Source organism: Halichoerus grypus, chromosome 15, assembly GCF_964656455.1.
Source record: "Halichoerus grypus chromosome 15, mHalGry1.hap1.1, whole genome shotgun sequence".
NCBI classification, from domain to species: domain Eukaryota; kingdom Metazoa; phylum Chordata; class Mammalia; order Carnivora; family Phocidae; genus Halichoerus; species Halichoerus grypus.
In genome coordinates, this window is record NC_135726.1 from 57,460,390 (window position 1) to 57,483,434 (window position 23,045).

General features: G+C 51.6%; 2 protein-coding genes across 29 annotated transcripts in view; both read right to left on the reverse strand.

The window, feature by feature from the left end:
• Positions 1-4,588: 4,588 nt before the first annotated feature.
• LOC118529512 (leukocyte immunoglobulin-like receptor subfamily A member 6) lies at positions 4,589-11,125 on the reverse strand. Of its 16 annotated transcripts, none has more exons than XM_078062560.1 (13): positions 11,016-11,125; positions 10,668-10,798; positions 10,476-10,511; positions 9,562-9,864; positions 9,041-9,337; positions 8,522-8,824; positions 8,076-8,213; positions 7,270-7,383; positions 6,896-6,938; positions 6,779-6,816; positions 6,543-6,595; positions 5,749-5,793; positions 4,589-5,556 (listed from the first exon to the last, which is right to left on the reverse strand). In XM_078062560.1, the coding sequence occupies exons 2-13, from the start codon at positions 10,699-10,701 to the stop codon at positions 5,410-5,412; spliced, it is 1,551 nt and encodes a 516-aa protein (XP_077918686.1). In that variant the 5' UTR covers positions 10,702-10,798; positions 11,016-11,125; the 3' UTR covers positions 4,589-5,409. The 16 variants fall into 16 exon arrangements, 15 of the variants coding, with proteins under 15 accessions (XP_077918686.1, XP_077918687.1, XP_077918677.1 ...); XM_078062561.1 differs by lacking the exon at positions 9,041-9,337 and adding an exon at positions 10,010-10,294 and having other exon boundaries at positions 11,016-11,123; XM_078062551.1 differs by lacking the exon at positions 5,749-5,793 and adding an exon at positions 10,010-10,294 and having other exon boundaries at positions 6,543-6,656; positions 8,634-8,824; positions 11,016-11,123.
• Positions 11,126-17,367: 6,242 nt separating this feature from the next.
• Positions 17,368-23,045, reverse strand: part of LOC118535633 (leukocyte immunoglobulin-like receptor subfamily A member 6) — a 30,323-nt gene continuing 24,645 nt past the window's right edge. For 6 of the 13 annotated variants that reach the window (XM_078063132.1, XM_078063131.1, XM_078063130.1 and 3 more), the window contains 7 exons: positions 22,780-22,910; positions 22,588-22,623; positions 22,175-22,459; positions 21,726-22,028; positions 21,207-21,503; positions 20,689-20,991; positions 17,368-18,707 (listed from right to left, as the gene is read on the reverse strand). In XM_078063132.1, coding sequence (XP_077919258.1) covers positions 18,571-18,707; positions 20,689-20,991; positions 21,207-21,503; positions 21,726-22,028; positions 22,175-22,459; positions 22,588-22,623; positions 22,780-22,910 — 1,492 coding nt within the window. In that variant the 3' untranslated portion in view covers positions 17,368-18,570. Of the gene's footprint in view, positions 18,708-19,052; positions 20,412-20,504; positions 20,992-21,206; positions 21,504-21,725; positions 22,029-22,174; positions 22,460-22,587; positions 22,624-22,779; positions 22,911-23,045 lie in introns of those variants that run through there. The other 7 variants (XM_078063139.1, XM_078063138.1, XR_013444260.1 and 4 more) reach the window with 6 other exon arrangements.

Below are 23,045 nucleotides of genomic sequence, written 5' to 3' on the forward strand. Positions count from 1 at the left end.
ACAAAATGTATTGTGTTATGCTAAGACTTGGAAGTTGCTTTTTTTTTAAAGATTTTTATTTATTTATTTGGCAGAGAGATAGAGAGCACAGATAGTCAGAGTGGCAGGCAGAGGGAGAGGGAGAAGCAGGCTCCCCGCCAAGCAGGGAGCCCGATGCGGGGCTCAATCCCAGGACCCTGGGACCATGACCTGAGCCAAAGGCAGACGCTTAACGACTGAGCCACCCAGGCGCCCCAGGACTTGGAAGTTGAAATGACTCCTTGGTCCATGGGCTGCAGGATGGGTATTGTGTTACAAGCCCGACCACGGCATTAATCTCGTTGAGCATCCCATCAGAGCTCCTGGGTCACCAGGTGCATTGGCAGGGAGCGGTAGTATTTTGGAAAGATTTTTTTTTTTTTTCTGAGCAGTAGGTCTCAAGAGTGGCTTAAAATATTCAGTAACCATGTTGTGAAGCGATGTGCTGTCTCCCAGGCTTTGCTGTTGTGTTTATGGAGCCCAGGCGGAGGAGCTTTAGCGTCATTCTCAGGGGCCCTAGGAGTCTCAGAATGGTCACTGAGCACGGGCTGCACCTTGACGGCAACAGCTGCTTTAGCCCCTAACAGGAGTCAGCCTGTCCTCTGAGGCTTTGAAGCCAGGAACTGACTTCTCTCTACCGATGAGAGTCCTACACGGCATCGTCCGCCAGTAGGAGGCTGCTTTGTCTACACTGGAAATCTGTGTCTAGTGTAGCCACCTTCACGGATTACCTTAGCTAGCTCTGGGTAACTTGCGGCAGCTTCTACATCAGCTTTGGCTGCTTCATTTGCACTCTCACGGAGATGGCTTCTTTCCTTCCACCTCCTGAACCACCTCTGCTGGCTTCAAACTGGCCCTCAGCCTCCACGCCTCTCTCGGCCTTCACAGAATTGAAGGGAGGCAGGGCCTTGCTCTGGATGAGCTCTTTCAATATCCTTCACAAACGCTTCCTTCGCATATATAGCTGGGCTGTTCGGCACAACAGACCTAGCCTTGCGCCTGTGTTGGCCTTCGACACGCCTTCCTCCCTAAGCTTGGTCACTTCTAGCTTTTGATTTAGAGTGAGAGACGTGCAATCTTCTTCCACTTGGACGCTTGCCGGCCACTGGAGGGGGATTAACTGGCCTCAGCTCAATACTGCTGTGTCTCAGGGAACAGGGAGGCCTGAGGAGAGGGAGAGAGACGGGGAACGGCCGGTATGTGTGAGAACACACACATTTATTGATTACGTTTGCCATCTTATGTGGGTGTGGTTTGTGGTGCCCCCGAAAATGACGATGGTAACATCAAAGATCACTGATCACAGATTACCACCACAGATGTGATAATGATGCTAAAGCTTGAAATGTTGGGTTAATTACCCAAATGTGACCCAGAGACACGAAATAAGCAAAAGTTGTTGGAAACACGGCACCGATAGAGTTGCTGGACGCAGGGTTGGCACTAACCTTCGGTTTGTGAATAACTCAGTATCTGTGGAGTGCCCAAAAGTGAAGTGGGATAAGATGAAACATGCCTCAACTGCATGGAATTCAAACATCTCCCAGCACTTTGTGAGCTCTGGGGAATTAAAGTAAAACTTTAGTTAAAGTAAATTTTATTTTTTTCCATAAAGGAATTAAAGTAAAACTTTATCCTTATATCTTAAAATCTTAGTAGATTGACAGAATATGCAAACATCATCAGATGATAATTGGTGTATGTTTGCTTTCACTGCCTCAATGTTTAAAACCTTGACACGGGTTTCTTCGGGCTTATCCTGTTTGGGGTTCACTGAGTTTTCACGAATGACCGTTGACAAATTTGGAGGAATTTTAGACAGTATTTCTCTCTTCTCCTTCTTCCTCCTCCTCCACTTCCTCCTCCTCCTTCTTCTTCTCCCTCTCCTTCTTCTCCTCCTTCCTCCTCCTCTTCTCCTCCTCCTCCTCCTTCTCCTTCTTCTCATTCTTCCTCCTCCCCTTCTTCTTCTCCTCCTTCCTCCTCCCCTTCTCCTCCTCCTTTCTCCTCCCCTTCTTCTTCTCCTCCTTTCTCCTCCTCCTCCTTCTTCTCCTTCTCCTTCTTCTCATTCTTCCTCCTCCCCTTCTTCTTCTTCTCCTTCCTCCTCACCTTCTTCTTCTTCTTCTCCTCCTCTTCTCTTCCTCCCCCTCCTCTTCGTCCTCCTCCTTCTTTTTAAGATTTTATTTTTAAATAATCTCTACACCCAACATTGGCTCGAACTCACAGCCCTGAGATCAAGAGTTGCACGCTCTTTCAACGAAGCCAGCCAGGTGTCCCTCAGGTATTATTTCTTGAATTGTTTTTTGGTCCTGTTCTCTTGTCCGTTTCTGGGACTGTGATCGTGTGGAGGGTAGATCTGTTAACAGTCCCACGATTCATCTCCTTCCCCAGTGTATTCCCTTCCATCGTTCAGACTGAGTACTTTTTATCGTTCCTCCTCATCACCTCCTCTGTGCTCTCCACTCGGCCACGAGCCCTTCCATCCACGGGGACTTTTATTTTGATTTCTGTATTTTTTCCCATCTAAAATCTCCATCTTTGCTCTTCTTTATACATCTCCTATTTCTTTGCTGAGATTTTCTATTTATTTTTAGATGTATCTGAAGCATGTCTGTGTGATGGCTCCTCACAACATTTCCATTACATTGGCCTTTGAGTCCTTGTCAGGGCACCTGCATCATCTGAGAGTTAGCATCTTTCTCACTCCACAGATTTTCCTGGTTCTTGTTATGATGAGTCACTTTTTTTATGGAAACCTGGTCAGTTGGATATGATGTTTGGAGGGTCTGGATCTTATTGAAATCTTCTGTTGCAGAGGCCTTTTCTGGCACGTTGCTGGGGTGCTGACTTATTACTGCCAGGTGGAAGGCATACAGCCCAGATGCCCCACGTGCCCCCCTGTGACACCTGCGGTGTCGTTCCTGGGGTCTTCGTGGTCTTAGCCTGGCGGCTGCCTTCGCTCCACTTTCTGGAGTACTCTTATGTTTCTTGTTTATAGTGTGGGAGTTTCTGCTGTGATTTATGGGGGTCCATAGGGAAAACATACATCCACTTCCTCTTGGCCCCAAACTGGACCTCTGAAATGCAATTGATTTTTGTATATTGATGATGTTTCCAGTGACATGGCATAAATCCTTCTCAGATTAGAGTAATAGGTCTTTACATTATTTGGGATAGTCCATGCATACAATTTTGGGATCCATGAATAATCAATACCATTTTATTTATTTATTTGTTTGTTTGTTTGTTTATTCAGTTTCAAAAAAGAAAGAAAACTTTATTATTATGGAAACCTAATAGAAGAGAAAAGGAATCTACACATAGATGTAGGTAATAGTAGGCAACAAATGAGAATTAGACAAAGTAACATCAAATCGGGCACTTACAACATCCAACCTCATCAGCTGTGGGGGTCCCGGTGGAAATAACCAGGCTGGAATCCCTATTTTATCCATTCAGTGCTTATCACTTTTTTTCCCCTTTATTTAACTGGTTGGTTCTTCTTGTCAAATTTTCATGTCAATTTTTGTTTTTCTGGCCTGATAAAATGTGCTAGGGAAGTATTCCTTCTTTCTCTATTCTCAGGGGAAGCCTGTGTAAGTTTGGTATGTGTATGTGCATGTGTGTTCATGTGTGTGCTCACACGTTCATGTGTGTAGGCATGTCCACAGGTCCATGTGTGTTCACATGTTCCTGTGTGTATGTGTCCACATGTTCGTGTGTGTCCATGTGTTCAGGCGTGCAGGTGTGTCCATGTGCATGTGTGTTCACATGCACGTGTCTGTATTTCTCACGTGTTCACATGTTCATGTGCATACGTGTTCACATGCATGTGTCTGTATTTCTCATGTGTTCACGTGTTCATGTGCATACATGTGTGTCAGTGTGTGCTCACATGTTCATGTGTGTAGGAGTGTCCACATGTCCATGTGTGTTTACGTGTTTGTGTGTATGTGTGTCCACGTGTTCATGTGTGCTCATGTGTTTAGGTGTACAGGTGTGTCCATGTGCATGTGTGTTCACGTGTTCGTGTGCATACATGTGTGTCAGTGTGCTCACATGTTCATGTGTGTAGGAGTGTCCACATGTCCATGTGTGTCCACATGTTCGTGTGTGTCCATGTGCATATGTGTTCACATGCATGTGTCTGTATTTCTCATGTGTTCACATGTTCATGTGCACACGTCCATGTGCATTCGTGTTCACATGCATATGTCTGTATTTCTCATGTGTTCACATGTTCATGTGCATACATGTGTGTCAGTGTGTGCTCACATGTTCATGTGTGTAGGAGTGTCCACATGTCCATGTGTTTACGTGTTTGTGTGTATGTGTGTCCACGTGTTCATGTGTGCTCACGTGTTTAGGTGTATAGGCGTGTCCATGTGCATGTGTGTTCACGTGTTCATGTGCATACATGTGTGTCAGTGTGCTCACATGTTCACGTGTGTAGGAGTATCTGTGTGTTCACGTGTTTGTGTGTATGTAGGTGTGTCCATTGTCCGTGTGTGTGTGTATTTCACAAGTGCATCAGTATTTGGAGGCATTCACCAGTGAAACTTTCCAGATTCAGTTCACTTTGTGGGAAAAACTTTAATTGCATATTCACCATGTTTTACACATACAGCAATTCAGATTTTCTATTTATCCCTACGTCCATCATTTTGGTAACCTGTATTTTTGAGGATTTTGTCAGTTTTATCTACATTTTCTAATATTTTGGCATAAAATTGTTCAGAATATAATAACTAATAAAAGTGAACATAATAAACTCTGTTATCGATTTAAAGTCCGTAGGATGTGATACTGCTCTGAATGGTTTTGTGATGTGATGTGCGCCTTCTCTCTCTCTCTCTCTCTCTGTTCCTTGGCCATTGTGGCTAGGATTTATACATGGGATTAATATTTACAAAAATGAACATTTTGGGCTTTAGATTCTTCTTTATTTTTTGTTTGGCCTCATTAGCTTCTCTTATCACTGTATTTCCCTCCTTCTACCTTCATTTCGAATAATTTCCTATTCTTTTTTTAAATTCATGGTATGATAGCTTGGATCATTGACTTGGTTCTTAATTTTCCCATTTCATGGGTTTGATGTGTAACATTTACCTTGTCTTTCAGTGTAAACATTCTCTCATTTCCATTTTGGTTTTCTCATTTCATTCATGGATTATTGAGAAATCCATTGCTTTAGTTTCCAGAGTATAGAGATAGTACTATCTTTGATGGCAGAATCAGGCGACTCCCAGAGGGTCCCGGGAGTTCCTACTGGTCTGCATGAGGAGTCCAGGTTGGCTGGGGTCATTAGGTGGCACCCACTGTGGGCAGCTCCTGTGCCTTCCAGGGTCTCTGCGGTCCCCTTCCCTGGAGTGTGGGGTCTGGGTCCTTCCTGGGCTAGTGGATGGCCAGAGCGGCATACACGCTGGGCTCTGCTGGGAGCTCCCCTGATTGGGAGGGAGGGGATGCACTTGTCTCTCGTCGGAGGGTCAAGCGGTTCAGCTGGGCGTAGGTCACATCCGAAGGGGCATGAGATGTCGCAGCCTGCAGTGGGGGAGAGAGGGGAGGTGTGTGATTGAGGAGGGGGGAGCCTGGGGGCTTGGAGAAGGGACCCACCTGACAGTCTGTCTGCCTGTCTTCCTCTGCTTGTCTGTCCTCCGAGTCCAGCAATCCCCCCGACACAGGGGAAGGAGAAGGGGCCAGTCCCTGCCTGAGTCTTGATCTTGAGTGGCTCACCTGGGCATATGTCAATCCCTGGGGGTCTTCATCCTGTGTGTTCTGCTGCAGACAGACAGTGAGGGGGAGGTTTGTCTCCTTGATTCCAATCGACCGCCTCAGACCCTTTTCCACACTGTTGCCAGAGTGATGCTTTCAAACTTTCAGGCAGATTAGGTCACTTTCCTGGTGGACTCTCCAGGGGCTTCCTGAGCCTTGGGACATGCAATGCTTTCTATGGCTCTGATTTTATTCCTGACACTGTTTCTTGCTCATTTGGCTCCAGCCACATAGCCCATTCTCCTTCTAAAGCATGTTGTTGCCTCAGAACCTTTGCACCTGCTACCCCCTTCTCTTGTTTTATTTTTCTTGGCCACACTTTGCACTTTGGCCACTTCCTTGCATATTGTCTGTCACCCACAAGGTGAGCTCATGGAGGGTGGGTCAGATTTGCCCACTGCTGTGCTTGCAGGACTAGGTGGGGCCTGGTAAATGGTGGGCTTCCTGTGCCCATTTACTGGGTGAATGAATGAAGGGGCCTAAGACCTGTGGGTGATTCATTTCTTCATGCACCCTCTTGAGACCTGGGCATGCACCTCAACAACCAGAAGTCAGACAGCAGTCAGGGAGCCAGACAAGGGGAGCACGGAGGAGGCCCCGTGCGGTCACAGCAGGCTGACCCAGAATGCCCAAGGAGGGAGAGGGCATCTGAGGGACACTGCTGAGACTGGGTGGTGTGAGGACAGAGAAGTGTCCATTGGATTAAGTTTGGCACCACGAGGGCCCTGGGGTCTGCACGAGAGTGGGGGTCTCACCTGATGGTCCAGCTCCACCCCCTCCTCAGGCTGAGTGTCTTGCACGGCAGCATCTGCTGGGGAGAATGGGGGGTACCTCTTGGCAAGGTCCCCTGAACTTCTCAGACAGGGCAGCTGTGATCCAGGGGATTCAGCAGTGGGGTGAGGTGCCAAGGTCATGCATGTGGGAATTCGGCCCTCACCCCTTACCCCCAGACCCTCCCAGCCCACCCCCAGGGCAATCCCCTTCCTCTCACAGAGGCTCTCCTCCTGGGCGGCAGCAGCTGGGCTGGAGCTGGGGAGGAGACAGGGTGTTAGGGGGCATAGAGGGGGCGGGTAGGTGGGAGTCTAGGGGGTGTGCGAGTAAGAGTTACCTGTCCTGCAGGCCTCTGTCCTTGGGCTCCGGGTCTGCAGCCCCTGCAGGACATTGGGAATCAGCCTCCCTTTGGGCTGGGAGGTTACGACCACCCCCCATGTGATTCCAGGGAAAGGAGCCCTTCACACATATTGTCTGTGTGTCTCTCCATCTCCCGAGATTGAAAAGAGGAAAAACCTTCAACTGGCACGTGGGTCCCACCTGGGTGTTTTCTTTCTAGACTCTCTGACTTGAGATTCTGCAAGTGTCTTTCCACACCAGCCTTTCCCACCTCTCCGGCTTCCCTCTCTGGCCGCTGCCCTGAGCCTGCCCTCAGTCGGCCCCCAGGACAGCCACCACCCCCTGGGGCCCGTCACCCCCTCCCCTTCTCACCTGGCTTCCTGCCTTCACCCCGACGCCGGTGTCGGACCAGGAGGAGGACGAGGAGGCCGAGCAGCAGGACGAAGGCCACCGAGACCCCGATGACGTACAGGTACCAGTGGGGACCTTGGGCAGGAGCCACACCATGAATGAGCCAGTGATGCCGTTTAACTGAGCACCTACTGTGTGGCAGGCACCTGCGGGGCTCTGTGCACTCACCTCTGACCCTGCCAACGATCACGCAGCAGGGGATTGCCGCCCCTCCCGCCCACTCCACAGACAGGAAACTGAGGCACAGAGAGGTCATTCACATGTCTCAGGTCGCCCAGCGTGGGGGCGGCAGGGCTGGGGCTGGGACCAGGGCTGTGGGCTTCCCGTGCTCTCCTCATGCTGTCCCCTGTGGGGACACCAGCTCGAGGCTCTGGGCTCCTCACGTGGGGCACGGCCTGTCCCAGCATCTTCTTCTGGAGCTGAGGGTCCCTCCAGATCCCCTATCACCTGAACGCCCCCAGCCATCGTCCTCCCTCCCCTCCTCCTGCAACGTCACTCTCACAGCTGCAGAGGGAAGGCCCCCCCATAGGTCACACCTGGGGGCTTCCCCGTGAGTCCTCCTCTCCCACGGTCAGAGCCCTGGTTGGAACTGAGGGGAAATCTACTCTAGGCCACGACTCTCTCCTTTACACTTGGGGACACTGAGGCCCACACAGGAGAGGGGCACGTCCAGGCCAACGCCTGCAGAGGACCCTGAACTGAGGGTGTAACTCAGCCCCTGCTCCCCATGGGCCCTCCCACCACTCCTGACAGAGAGCCTCACTCACCCTCAGAGCCCCTGGAGCCCCGCTGTCCCCCTGGCATCTCTGAGAGACTGGAAGAAAAGCCCTTGGACAGCGGCCCCTGGGACTCACCAGCTGTTGAGCTGGGCCCTGTGGGTGAGGGGCCGGGGTCTGTAGGGGATCCTGGGGAAAAAGACAAGAGGGGGGCTGGAGCTTCCCCTAGAGACCCTGTCTCTGCTCACACTCTTCTCCCTCATGTGCCCTGTGGCCCCCAAGGTCCCCCTCCTCCGCCTGGAGAATTCTGGTGATGGGGGCGAAGGACGAGGCAGGGGTGGGAGGGCCCTGTTTCCCTCCTGCACTGTGAGCTGTGGACCCCTCTGCTGACGCTCCCTCGGAGCCCCTCACTCCCATCCTAGACCAGAGCCCTCCTGGGCACAGGGTCCTGAAGACAATGTTGGGACACAGAGGGGACAGGATAAGGGGCCCCTCACCTGAGACCAGGAGCTCCAGGGGGTCACTGGGCTGGGACAACAGGTAGGGGGAGGTGCTGGATGAGCCGTAGCACCTGTAGGTCCCCCCGTGGGCTGAGGTCACAGGACTCACGGAGAATTCAGCCTGGTGCTGCCCAGCTCGGTGCTTTGATCTAAGACGCAGGGGGGGATCGGCTGCCCCCTCCTTGGACAGAAGAAAAGTGTCCGCAGAGCTCCATGACTGACACAGCAGGGTCACATTCTCTCCTGAGGCCACCGTGGGTCCCGGCTGCACTGAGAGGGAGGGTGTGTAGGGGAGCTGTCCTAGAGAGAGGAAGGGCAGGTGAGGGGCTGTCCAGCCCTTGCTCTGAACGGAGTCTGTCTGTGTCCTCTGAGTCTCTCCCTTCCCCGTCCCCTGTCTCTCTCTGTCTCTCTCCCTCCCTGGGGACCCCACACCCCTGGTCCCACCACCACCACCTGGGCCCCCCTGGCAGGACCTGTGCAGAGTCTGGGGTCCTGACTGACCCCATCGCATCTCACCTGCGACCAGGATGTCCAGGGGGTCACTGGGGGCCGACCACTCGGAGGAGACGTTGCGTCCACCATAGCATGTGTACCGGCCCCCGTGGGAGGGTCTCACAGGGCCCAGGTAGAAGTCTGGCCCAGAGAGCCCAGCCTGGGGCTGTCGGCCAAGAAGCTGGGGAGGGTCACGTGCCCCCTCCTTGGACAGAGCGAATCTGTCGTAGCCGACATCAGAGCGACACTGGAGGGTCAGGCTCTGTCCAGAGGTCACGACAGGGCCCTGCTGGGTCAGGAGGGAGGGCTTCCCCAATGCACCTGGGAGAGACCAGCCATGGATTGCAGGGGCTGATGCTCCCCAAACCTCCCTTCTCCCGTCCTGACCCCGGGTCTCACTGTCCGTCACCCTCTGTGACTCTGACCTGTGAGCCCCTGTTGTCCCCCCATCCCACCCTCTCATCTGGGGCTCCCCTGGGAGCAGAGCCCCCATAACCTGTCTGGTGCCTCAAAACAGGGATGGGGCAACAATCAGACTCCCTCACCTGAGACCAGCAGCTCCAGGGGGTCACTGGGGTACGACCACACCTGGGGGTTGTTGCTGTAATAACCATAGCATCTGAACGTCCACCTGAGGCTGGGGGTCACGGGGCCCACAGGGAACAGGGCCTGGAACTCCCCACTGGGGGCTCGCTGGGAGTCCAGGGTCCAGGAGGTCTGGTTGTCTCCTTCCTTCATCAGGACAAACTTGTGAAGTCCCATCCATGAGCCACACTGGAGGGTCACGTTCCCTCCTGAGGTCACGACAGGGCTGGGCAGGGCTGAGAGGCTGGGTTTGCCCTGCCATCCTAGGAGAGGAGGAGGGACGGTGTTAAATGGGGCTCAGATCCCCCACATTATCCCCAGGGCTGGGCTGTGAGAGGGAGACACCCTGAGAGCAGACCCCCTTCCTGAGGGCACAGCCTGGGGCTGGGACCCTGAGTGGGCTCGCACCTGTCACCACCAGCTCCAGGGGGTCACTGGGCTCTGACCAGCCAGTGGGACTGAGATAGTTACAGCGATATCGTCCTGCGTATACATCTCTCATGTATCTGATGGAGAACTTGGCCTTGTCCCCGGGCTCCAGTGCAGGCGGTTTGTCCCAGGCCACCAAGTTTCCGTCTTTATGCAGGAGGTACTCCTGGGCCTCCAGGCTCCCCTGACACCAGATGGTCACAGGGGTCCCCCAGGGGATCACAGAGCCTGGCTCAGCCCAGATGGTGGGTTTGGGGAGGGTCCCTGGAAGGAAACAGAGGCTGGGACACAAGACCTTCCCCAGCCCCAGGTCCCAGCTCTGCCCCAAACCCCCAGATGTCCCCCTCTGTCAGCCCAGAACTGCTGTTCTCCATCCCCTCTGCCTGGTGGGTGACCCCTGTCCCCAGTGAGGAGGTGGGACTGGGACCCCTGGGGACAGACTCACCTGCCTGCACTCGGGTCCTGGGGCCCACACTCAGCCCTGGAAGAGAGTTCCTGTGAGAGGTTTGCCCCGAATCCTGAGCAGAACCCCTCCTCCCGTGAGCCTCCTGAGTCTGGGGTCTCTGACAGACCAGGGCCTGGCTGTGGGGCGGGTCCCTCCCAGAAGAGGGCGTCCCCTCCCCTCCTCAGATCTCACCGAGACAGAGCAGGGCCGTCAGGGTGGGGGTCATGGCGTCTCCTCTCTCTGGTTCCGGCTGTGCAGAAGGAGGGAGCAAGGCGCCCACAGGACTGGCAGACACACAGGGTGTGGCCACACGGAGGCCGGTCCTGTCCGTCATGGGGTTGTCACGTCAGCAGCCCCACAGGAAGGAGAACAGCCCCTCCCCAGGACCTAGCCTGGCTCTGGTGTCCATGATGGTGCAGCAAGTGGACCCCGAGGCTTCCTGAGATGCCCCATCCAGGGGAGGAGACCAGGCATGTCCTTCCCTCCCAGAGCCTCCCCCATGGGTCTCCTTCATCCTCAGCACATCCCTGGGGTCCTTACCGTGGACGGGGTCCCCAGGCCCAGAGATGCTGCAGGGAGTGGGGGTTCCTGCTGGGCTGGGGAGCTCACATCAGCACAGACCCACATGTGACGTCTCTGCTCGGCTCAGGTTGAGGTCACCCTTGCAATGAGCCCCGAGGAGAAATACAGGCAAATGGGGAAGGAAGCACAACCCTTCTCATGGCCCTGCAGTGTAGGTTCTCTTTCTATCACAATCTCCATGAACTTCTCTGTTTTGCTCTGACATTGTCCACCTCCCCCCTTCCTGGGAATATCGCTGCGAGTCCCTCCTGGCTCCGCGGTGCCCCTTGTTCCTGGGACACAGCCGTCCTCCCCACCCTGGGGGGTCCTGTGTGCAAGCATCAGGGAACATTTATTTGGGCTAGAGCTCTGATTTTGAAGGAAAGTGGATCTTCATTGAACTATTCCTGGATCATCCTCTGCCAGCATGACCTTGGGAGGTAATGTCCTTGCTCTGAGCCTCAGTTCCCCTCTGCTGCATGTCGTCCTGAACTCACCCCCCAGAGTGATCGTGGGGATTTGGTGTCGAGGTCACGGGAGGGATGGGGAGCTGTGAGTTTCCAGACCAGGTAGGACGAGCATGGGCTGGGGGTCCTGTTGCGCTGACGGGGTCCTGGGGCCAGACTCTGCGGTCAGGTGGCTGGTTCGTGTGGCCACTGCAGACCTTGTCTGCTCAGAATACCAGGACTGCCACTCACAGTACGTCTGAAATATGCAGCCACAGACGCATGCAAGGAAACGGGAAATGGAATTTCCAGATGCAGGTGGAACCCCAGCAGGGAGCAGAGAACCAAGCTGAGTCTCCCCTGGTGCCTGGGACCTCGGAGGGCTCCGAGGGAGGATGCTTCCACCAGTGTGGACACAGAGGGCTTCCCCAGGGTCCTCTCATTGCAGAGGGGTCAGGGCTCCCAGAGAAGGTCGGGCTGCATCCTCAGGAGAGACAAGAAGGGCTTTGGGGTTGGATCCCATAACCACCAACTGTAGCTGCCTCTCCCAGGACTGGAGTCACACGCTCACACAAGGAAATGAGGAAGGGTTTCCCTGCAACTTGCTGTAGAGAGAACGGGAGAGAAGGCATTTGCAGAACTGCACGTTTTTAGGTAGTCGACTATTTTCACTCTCAGTGAGCGGATGCCAAGCGTTGGAATTCCGTTAGAACAGGAACCCAGGGGGCGCCCGCGTGTCTCCGTCCCTTAAGGCTCTGACTCTCGATTTCGATTTCGGCTCAGGTCATGATCTCAGGGTCGTGGGATCTAGCTCTGGGTCAAACCTGACATCAGGCTCTGTGCCTAGTCCGGAGTCTGTTTGTCCCTCTCTCTCAGCTCCTGTCCCCCTCTCTCTCTCATATAAATAAATAAAATCTTAAAAAAAAAAAAAAGAAGAATAGGAACCCAGGTGTGAACAGGAACCCAGGATGGAGAAGGTGAGGTGCAGCATGAAGGACAAATGGCAAAAAATGTAAGCATTGGAAAATACCAGAGACAGACACGGCTGTGCCCACAGGCATCCCCGCACACACGTGCACACACATGTACGTAGGCACACACGTGTGCACATACACACACAGAGAGGAGCGGTCACGGTCCAGGTGACCTGTGACCAGGATCTTGTCCCACCTCAAGGGAGATGGCAATGAGCGCCTGTTCAGAAAAACGTAAACGCACACATTAAATACGTGTGCAATGATCTAAAATGAAAAATGACATGACTTCCAAAGTGCTTGGTGTAATTAAATGAAACAATATTGTTTCCACCTTATGGAGGTATAAATGACAAATAGAAATTGTATATATTTCAGGTACATAACTTGATGTTTTGATAAATGTATAGCTGTGGAGTGATCACCACATTCAAGCTAATTAATGTATCCAGCACCTCATGCAGTGAGCATTTGTGTGTGTATGTGCGTGTGCATGTTTGTGTGCGGTAGGAACACTGAAGACCTACCCTCTAAGCAAATTTGCAGCATACAAAAGGCTCCAGTTAGCTCCAGTCACATTGCTGTGCATTAGATCTCCAGAACTTACTCGTCTGCATGACTGAGACTTGATACCCCTTGACCAACATCTCCCCATGCCCCCCTTTGCCCGGCCCCTGAAACTACTATTCTACTGGGTGTCTAGGAGTTTGCTATTGGGGATTTTACACATTGGTGAGATTGCCCCGTACTTGCCCTTCTGTGTCTTGCGTAAGTCACTTCCCATAATGTCCTCCGGGTTCACCCAGGTTGTCGCAAATGACAGGATTTCCTTTTTCAAGGTGGAGTAGTGCTCCTTTCACATAAATACCGTATTTTCTTTATGCATTCATCTGTAGACAGACAGACAGGTTGTTTTCATATCTTGGCTGTTGCAATGAACGCGGGGGTGCAGATGTCTCTTTGAGATCCTGATTTCATTTACTGTGGACATAGACTCAGGAGTGGGATTGCTGGATCCTATGGATCCCAGGGTTGCTTTCTTTTTAATCGTTTGAGGGAACTCCATTCTGATCTTCCACAGTGGCTGCACCAATTTACATCCCCAGCAGTCGTGCACAAAGGGTTCATTTTCTCCACACTGTTGCCAAGGCTTGTTACACCTTGTTGTTTGGATAAGAGCTCTTCTAACAGGTGGGAGCTGGTGTCTCACTGAGGTTTTTGATTTGCATTTCACTGAAGCTGAGTGATGCTGAGCACCATTTCATATACATATCAGCCCTCTGGATGTCTTCTTCTGAGAAACACCTTTTCGGGTCTTCTGCCCATTTTCATGTGGGTTATTCTTAGTATGATCAGTATTTTTGCATCGAGTTGTGTGAGGTCCTTATAGATTTGAAAACTATCCCTTATCAGATGGGTGGTTTGCAAGGATTTTCTCCCGTTCTGTAAGTTGCCTTTTCACCCTGTTGATGATTCCTTGGCCGAGCAGAAGGTGTTCAGTTTGACAATCCCACTTGTCTATTTTTGCCTTTGTTGCCCATGTTTTTGGGGTCATATCCCCAAAATCATTGCCCACATTGATGTCAAGAGGCTTTTTCCGTATGTTTTCTTTCAGTAGTTTTATGGTTTCACGTCTTACGTTTCTGTCTTCAATCCATGTGGGTTGATTTTTGTGATCTGGTGTGAGGTGAGGGTCCAATCTCAATCTTCTTCATGTGGACGTTTCGTTTTCCCAACACCATTTATCGAAGAGACTGTCCTTTGTCATTTGTATTCCTGGCCCCTGGTGGAAGGTGAGTTCACCGAGGTTCTTTGAGAAAATTATTTTGAATTGTCAGGCAGTTCACCCATCTCCATTGTTTTCATGGTCGGCTAATGCAGATGTGATTTTTCCTTTGGTAGCGTCATTTTCCCTGATTCTTCATGTTTCCTGTAGCTTTGCTTTGGTGTCTTCACATCAGAGGAAATGACCACCTCTTCCAGTGTTTATGGAATATTTAAGCAAAGGACTGTTGTAGTCAGAAAGTTCTATGAAGGTCATACTAGCTGCTATCGTACATGGAAAGGAGACTCTAAGTAAAATTAAGTAAGTCAATAATTAAAATAAACACAACACGTGCCCTCCTCAATACCCACCATTGGGCTAACCCATTCCCCCGCCCCCTCCCCTCTAAAACCCTCAGTTTGTTTCTAGGAGTCCCTAGTCTCTCATGGTTGGTCTCCCCCTCCGATTTCCCCCCTTCATTTTTCCTTCCTTCTCCCAATGTCCTCCATGCTATTCCTTATGTTCCACAAATAAGTGAAACCATATGATAATTGACTTTCTCTGATTGACTTATTTCACTTAGCATAATCTCGTCCAATCCCAACCATGTTGATGCAAAACTTAGGTATTCATCCTTTCTGATGGCTGAGTAATATTCCATTGTATATATGAACCACATCTTTATCCATTCGTCTGTTGAAGGGCATCTCAGCTCTTTCCACAGTTTGGCTATTGTGGACATTGTTGCTATGAACATTGGGGTGCATGTGCCCCTTCTTTTCACTAGATCTGTATCTTTGGGGTAAATACCCAGGAGTGCAATTGCTGGGTCCTAGGGTATCTCTATTTTTAATTTTTTGAGGAACCTCCACACTGTTTTTTAAAGTGACTGTACCAACTGCATTCCCACCAACAGTGTAAGTGGAAAGTGGACCAGGAGAGGAAGAGTCTGCAGATCATCTCCCATTCAGGAATGGTGGCACCAGAATTCGCATATAAAGTGTAAGTATAATCAAGAGTGTTGAGGTCTCCCCCTGGTTGTGGAGTTCCCCATTTCTTCTCCGTTCAAGAAATTAAAAAAATACACACACACACACACACGTATATTTTTTATTCAAGTAGGCTCCTCACCCAACATGGGGCTTGAACTCAAGATCCCAAGATCAAGACTCACATGTGCTACCCTTTGAGTCAGCCCTCTAATCCCCTGCCTGTTCAAGCCATTTTTTGTCTTTTGCATTTTGAAGCCGTGCTTTTTGGTGGTTGCACATTGAGAATTGTTATGTTTTCTTACAGAGGAAACCCCTTTATCAGGCACCGTCCTTCTTTTTCTGTGATACTATTGTTTGCTGTGAAATACACCTCATCTGATATTCATGTGGTTGTTCAAGCTTTCCTGCATCTCCCCACTGTAGACTTAGCGTTTTCCTTCCTGTACTGCATCCTTTGGAAGTGAGTATTTTCAGTGCCTGTCCATGTGGTGGAGCCCAAGTTCCCACTCTGAAGTCCACCTTGTGACATGATCTGATAAGTCAAGTAAACTGGAAGGGGCATGTCCACAACTGCATGTTGGCAACAAGATGCATCATGCGTGTTCTCCCTGTTTTGTGCTTCTCCATCTCGTTGACAGTATTCCAGAAATAGACGTTGGAGTGGTTAGAGATCCACGATGCAGAGCCTAGTCACCCCCAGATTGTCAATCAAAGACAGTGCATGCTTTCTGGAAGCTCTCGAAGCAGACATCTGAATGAGACTGAGGTACTTCAGCAGGATTCCCCGGCATCAGCTCACCCCTGATGCATGAGCAACATGTCCTTACTATCTTATGCCCAAATTTTGGGAATAATGAACTGATGATCAGAGCAGGGGCAAGATTCAGATGGAAATAAGTCTGGACAGGTTAGCCAGGCTCACCATGAAGAGCCTTGAATGCCTGACTCAGCAGCAAGGACCATCTCGTGAGAAAGAATTGGAGATCCACGGAGGATTTTCCAAAGCAGAACAGGCATGGGTGTGAGAACACACTCTCTGGGGACACTATGGTGGACATGTGTGGATCTGCTCTGCTATTTAGATCTTAGGCTATTTGCAAATTATGCTTTCTGTTAGTGTTTTCAGACAAGAGCTGCTGAGTGAAGACCCCAGTTTTCCTTTTAAGGAACATGGACAAAAATATGGAAGCAAAAGAGTAAGACATGCGATATTTGTTTAATTTATGAAATAGGAAGAAAAAGGGAAGATGAAAGTACATCTTCTGAAAAGCTGGAGAATGTGAGAATTCAAACAGCAGACATACAGACAGACAGATAGCAGGATGGTGGAGTAAGAGTTCCTGCTGTCATGATCCCAGATCGTCGAAGACAACCACAGTCAGAGATGGCCATTCCCAGTCTCTGTAGTGGCCCCAGGTCCACACCGATGATCTCCAACCTGGTTCAGATTACCAGGAATGACAGGTCCTGACTCATTCGAACCAGTTTTTAATTCCTAACCACACAGTCCATGACACTGAAGTGGCTGTTCAGAGAGCCAGCTTCTTACCTGGGACGTGGCTCATTGTCTGATCAGACTCAGGTGAGTCTCCTCAGGTAGATAGTGATCCTGTTTTGAGGGACCTCAGTGCCATCATGGGACTAGGCACTGTGTCAGATCCAAGGTGACTTTGGATGCTGCTCAGGATCTAGTGTAGACTATGGCTGCTCCATCCCACTTCAGCCCCATCTCACTCAGGTGTCTGCAGAATAGATGCAGGTTACAGAGAGAAATGTGTTCTTTACCAGGAACAGCACGTGGACCCTGAGTCGACAGACTAGCATCATGGAGAACACCACCAGTGCTCCAGAGTGTGGTTTCCATCCTGAACAAAACCTTCAACATCACCATGTTGTTTACCACCTGAGAGATGTCATGGGATTCTTTCCCTTCCTTTATTTATAGGCTTAAACATAATTTTGCCTCCTTAAATAATACACACTTCTTTTTTGCACTTATGTATATAATGGAATAACTCTACACAACTGGTTCTCAAAATTTCCCTTGTTTTTTTTTTCAGTTTAGTTCCAAAGTGATTTATATGATTGCTTCGTATTTTAATTTGTGCTTTTTTTGGCCATAAAATATTCCATTACATACACGTAACACAAACATTCGTTAATTGTAATTTTATTTGTATGGCTTTGTCTACACAGAGCAATAGCCTTGTCAATATTCTCCTGCAGGTGTCACCATGCATATGCGCACAGTTTCCTCTAGGGTATGGAGTTATGGGCCAGAGCTGTGTCCCTTCCTTCCACCAGGGGATTCTGATCTACTCCTCAAACTGTTTGTAGCAACTTACACTCCTACCAGTAATGTACTGGCAGTCTAAGTGCACAGTATTTTCTCCAACATTGGATTTTGCCCTTGTGTTCTCTTGCCTCTCCTGTGCATGCAGTAGGATTTGGGCATCACAATTTCTCTGAAACTGTGGCATTACATTGAGGTGGAAAATACCAGGACCTTTAAAATAGAAGGAAGCACACGTGCATGTCGTGCTCACCAGTGAGGTGTGCCTGCAGCTGGATCCCACTCACTTCTGGAAGGTGCTGTATCCATGACTCCCACCTGGGCACACGGTGCATTCATGCGGCTCCTTGATGTTGGCCATGACGGGAGTGTTTACACCAAAGAAATGGGCAAATGCCACGAGTCACAACATTTAAAAAAAAAACACTTATATCTTGGAGTCAGTGTAGCAGCTCACCACCAGGCTTCACTTCAAACACCCCTGAGCTCCCTCAAACGGATGGTATTTCTGGAAAACTCTACCAGGTGTCATCAGATGAGGAGAGAAGACCTCCATGATTCCAGAGAGGGTTTAGGGCAAGGTTTTGGATTCATGTGTTCCAAAGTGGACCTGATTTTCACCCATCTATTTACTTATGAAACCAGATTTTGTGTTTTGGGCTGAAGGGATGGAGGTCAATAGTGCACATCATGGAATGAGGAAATGGAAAGTAAAGGAAAATGAATCCCACGAAGCTGGACCAGAACCTGCTGCTGTAGGAAGGTATGACTGCAACTCTGCTGTGTAGGACGAACCCTCAAGTCACAGGGATGAGGAAAGACGGGGGGCATTCAAGGATGTCCAACAATGGCAGGAGGGAAAGCACCACAGTTCATGGGGGACGAGTCCTGGACTGAGAACAGCCCAGACATTTCCTGGCATCTAAACCATGTTTCCCCTGGATGTTCTCAGCAGGCAGATCAGCCAGCATGAGCTGCAGGCTTTCTTCCAGATCCCCTTGGGCAGATTAGATTGATGTCCAAAGGTCTGCCACAGGGAATGGTGGGTTGGCTCCCCCTTGTGTTTAGCTCCTGGCTGCATCTGGGGTCCTTGTCTGGCTGTGCTGAGCCTCTAGTAGCAGAATCCCGAGGACCACCAGGATCAAGGCAGCCACGCCCATTCGGATCAGATTCTCCACCGTGTAATCCCTGCGATCTGAGGCTAAGAATGAGGACAGAGAGGGTGCAGAGGTCAGTGTGGACCCAAATATAACCATGTCTATTTGTGTAATAGCAGATATAATATAAATACATCATCAAGTGTATAAGTACTGATATCTGTATCTTCCTGTGTAGAGAGAGAGAGACGCAGAGAGAGGTACAGTCTGTCTGTTCCTCAACAGGAGGGCACTCGAGTCCGTGGCGTGTGGGTGTGGGCAGGGGACAGGAGGGTCTGGACTCAGGCTTTGGGGAATTGGAGGCAAGTCAGGGACACGTGCCCAGGAGGAGTCTCCATCCTCATCTCACTGTTTGGGGACAAACTCTAGAAATCAGGTGAGGTTTCAAGTAGGGATAGTTAATCGTTTTATTTGCACTGAAAAGACAACCTCTGTCCCCACTATATCACAGGCCAGACCTGAGGAAGTCCCTACGTGTGGATTCCAAACCTCCAGGAAAGGAGAGAGTCGGTGGAATTTACTATGGAGGGAACACACAAACTAGGAAATCATTAACATCTCAACCTAGTTTTCAGATGAAAAGAAAATAGTAAAAAAAAAAAAAAAGGAAAAGCAAAATATGGACCAATCCTAATTATAAAGATTCATACAAATGGTCAAAGTAATATTAGCTTATACAATTCAGAAAATACTAGTGAACAGTAAACGTTATGCAGTTGGGTTAACACCCAAATGTTTGAAACCAGGAAGCCTTTGTAAAGAGCCTCGTGTGGCTAAAAATCAAAGAGAAAACATAGTTGTTCAGGAGACGTACATCTTTCAGGAAAAGATCACATTTTTAATAAAACTCTAATAAAGCAGGAAAATGGATTGAAATGGATAGGTCAGCGGTGCTTTCAATATAAAAATAGATTTTTAATGAACTTGCTTTAAAATAAATTTGGGGTATAAATCAATCCGTTTCCCTGACGTGAATCTTGTGACCATTTTCTCCGTCCTTTGAAGTGAGAAACACAGGTGTGCATTTTGGAAACGAGAAAGTGAAATTTCCATGTGTAATTTTGAGCAGCGCATTGAGAAATAGTTGAAAGGAGAAGAGTGTAGTGAGTTCACAGCACATAAAAATATGCCCACACCCATAGCTCTCTCAGGCATAGTGAACTACTATTCGGACAACTGACATATATGGTATTAAAGTAGGTACGAAGTTCATAGAACAGGCTGCGAATTGACACCACTTCTACAAAAAACGTTGAAAGGCTATGAAGTTCACGTAAGTGATGAATCACTGACTTTTACGCAGGAAATAAGTAAATAAATGAGACTCGTTGAAAATGTGCTAAGACTCGGTAGTGCCCAGAAGTTCTTCCCCACAAGGAATGTGTGAATCTGATGTGACCCGATGCACACAGAAGGATGACTTGTTTCTGAGTCTGCATCCCTGTCACCTGAGTTCCCTTTGTCACCATGTCTGCAGGTGCTGCTCTAGAAGGTGTGAGAAGCAGGCGCAGGGACACTGGACAAGCGTCCACACACAATGCCCAGTGGACACCAGCTGCACTTGGGCACACGGTGCAGCGTCCCTGGGGACTCCCGTGAGCCGGGCACGGCCCCTCCTCAGTCTCAGGTGTGCACCGAGGGGCATGGAGGCCCCCAGGTGAGCACAGGGGGCAGCAGCGTGGCGCCTGCAGGCGGGGAGGCTTCTCTCTAGGAGAGCGTCCTGTGGGGCTGACACCACGGCTCAGAGTCTGATATGGAGGGGACAGGAGGTGAGTGGGAGGCCTCTGTCTACTCACGGTCGTCCTCACTCCCCCACCCCCATGCAGCCCCCTACTCCTTACCTCTGCTGAGACTGCAGCGTAGGGGAGCCCCGGTGGAGGCTGTGGATCTTTCCAGTCTCCCCTGGGATGGACCCTCCTCCGTGGAGCCCCCGTGACCCCCACATTTGCTACCGTGTCAGGCTTTCCTGAAACGTGCATCTTGAGCTGACAGAGCTCATGAAGGTCAGGTTCAGGGGCCCCTCACCTGAGACCAGGAGCTCCAGGGGGTCACTGGGCTGGGACAACAGGTAGGGGGAGGTGCTGGATGAGCCGTAGCACCTGTAGGTCCCCCCGTGGGCTGAGGTCACAGGACTCATGGAGAATTTAGCCTGGTGCTGCCCAGCTCGGTGCTTTGATCTAAGACGCAGGGGGCGATCGGCTGCCCCCTCCTTGGATAGAAGGAAAGTGTCCGCAGAGCTCCATGACTGACACAGCAGGGTCACATTCTCTCCTGAGGCCACCGTGGGTCCTGGCTGCACTGAGAGGGAGGGTGTGTAGGGGAGCTGTCCTAGAGAGAGGAAGGGCAGGTGAGGGGCTGTCCAGCCCTTGCTCTGAACGGAGCTGTCTGTGTCCTCTGAGTCTCTCCCTTCCCCGTCCCCTGTCTCTCTCTGTCTCTCTCCCTCCCTGGGGACCCCACACCCCTGGTCCCACCACCACCACCTGGGCCCCCCTGGCAGGACCTGTGCAGAGTCTGGGGTCCTGACTGACCCCGTCGCATCTCACCTGCGACCAGGATGTCCAGGGGGTCACTGGGGGCTGACCACTCGGAGGAGAGCTTGCGTCCACCATAACATGTGTACTGGCCCCCGTGGGAGGGTCTCACAGGGCCCAGGTAGAAGTCTGCCCCAGAGAGCCCAGCCTGGGGCTGTCGGCCAAGGCGCCGGGGAGGGTCACGTGCGCCCTCCTTGGCCAGAGCGAATCTGTTGTAGCCGACATCAGAGCGACACTGGAGGGTCAGGCTCTGTCCAGAGGTCACGACAGGGCCCCGCTGGGTCAGGAGGGAGGGCTTCCCCAATGCACCTGGGAGAGACCAGCTATGGATTGCAGGGGCTGATGCTCCCCAAACCTCCCTTCTCCTGTCCTGACCCCGGGTCTCACTGTCCATCACCCTCTGTGACTCTGACCTGTGACCCCTGTTGTCCTCCCATCCCACCCTCTCATCTGGGGCTCCCCAGGGAGTGGAGCCCTCATAACCTGTCTGGTGCCTCAAAACAGGGTGGGGCAACAGTCAGACTCCCTCACCTGAGACCAGCAGCTCCAGGGGGCCACTGGGGTACGACCACACCTGAGGGTTGTTGTTGTAATAACCATAGCATCTGAACGTCCACCTGAGGCTGGGGGTCACAGGGCCCACAGGGAACAGGGCCTGGGACCCCACACTGGGGGCTCGCTGGGAGTCCAGGGTCCAGGAGGTCTGGTGTTCTCCTTCCTTCATCAGGACGAACCTGTCGAGTCCCAACCATGAGCCACACTGGAGGGTCACGTTCCCTCCTGAGGTCACGACAGGGCTGGGCAGGGCTATGAGGCTGAGTTTGCCCTGCAATCCTAGGAGAGGAGGAGGGGACGGTGTTAAATGGGGCTCAGATCCCCCACATTATCCCCAGGGCTGGGCTGTGAGAGGGAGACACCCTGAGAGCAGACCCCCTTCCTGAGGGCACAGCCTGGGGCTGGGACCCTGAGTGGGCTCGCACCTGTCACCACCAGCTCCAGGGTGTCACTGTGCTCTGACCAGCCAGTGGGACTGAGATAGTTACAGCGATATCGTCCTGCATATACATCTCTCATGTATCTGATGGAGAACTTGGCCTTGTCCCCGGGATCCAGGGGCTTCTGACTGGGCCAGGTCACCGAGTTTGCCTCTTTGTGCAGGTGGTACTCCTGGGCCTCCAGGCTCCCCTGACACCAGATGGTCGCAGAGGTCCCCCGGGGGATCACAGAGCCTGGCTCAGCCCAGATGGTGGGTTTGGGGAGGGTCCCTGGAAGGAAATGGAGGAGACGTCCCCCTCTGTCAGCCCAGAACTGCTGTTCTCCATCCCCTCTGCCTGGTGGGTGACCCCTGTCCCCAGTGAGGAGGTGGGACTGGGACCCCTGGGGACAGACTCACCTGCCTGCACTCGGGTCCTGGGGCCCACAGTCAGCCCTGGAAGAGAGTTCCTGTGAGAGGTTTGCCCCGAATCCTGAGCAGAACCCCTCCTCCCATGAGCCTCCTGAGTCTGGGGTCTCTGACAGACCAGGGCCTGGCTGTGGGGCGGGTCCCTCCCAGAATAGGGCGTCCCCTCCCCTCCTCAGATCTCACCGAGACAGAGCAGGGCCGTCAGGGTGGGGGTCATGGCGTCTCCTCTCTCTGGTTCCGGCTGTGCAGAAGGAGGGAGCAAGGCGCCCACAGGTCGGGCAGACACACAGGGTGTGGCCACGCGGAGGCCGGTCCTGTCCGTCACGGGGTTGTCACGTCAGCAGCCCCACAGGAAGGGGAACAGCCCCTCCCCAGGACCTAGCCTGGCTCTGGTGTCCATGATGGTGCAGCAAGTGGACCCCGAGGCTTCCTGAGATGCCCCATCCAGG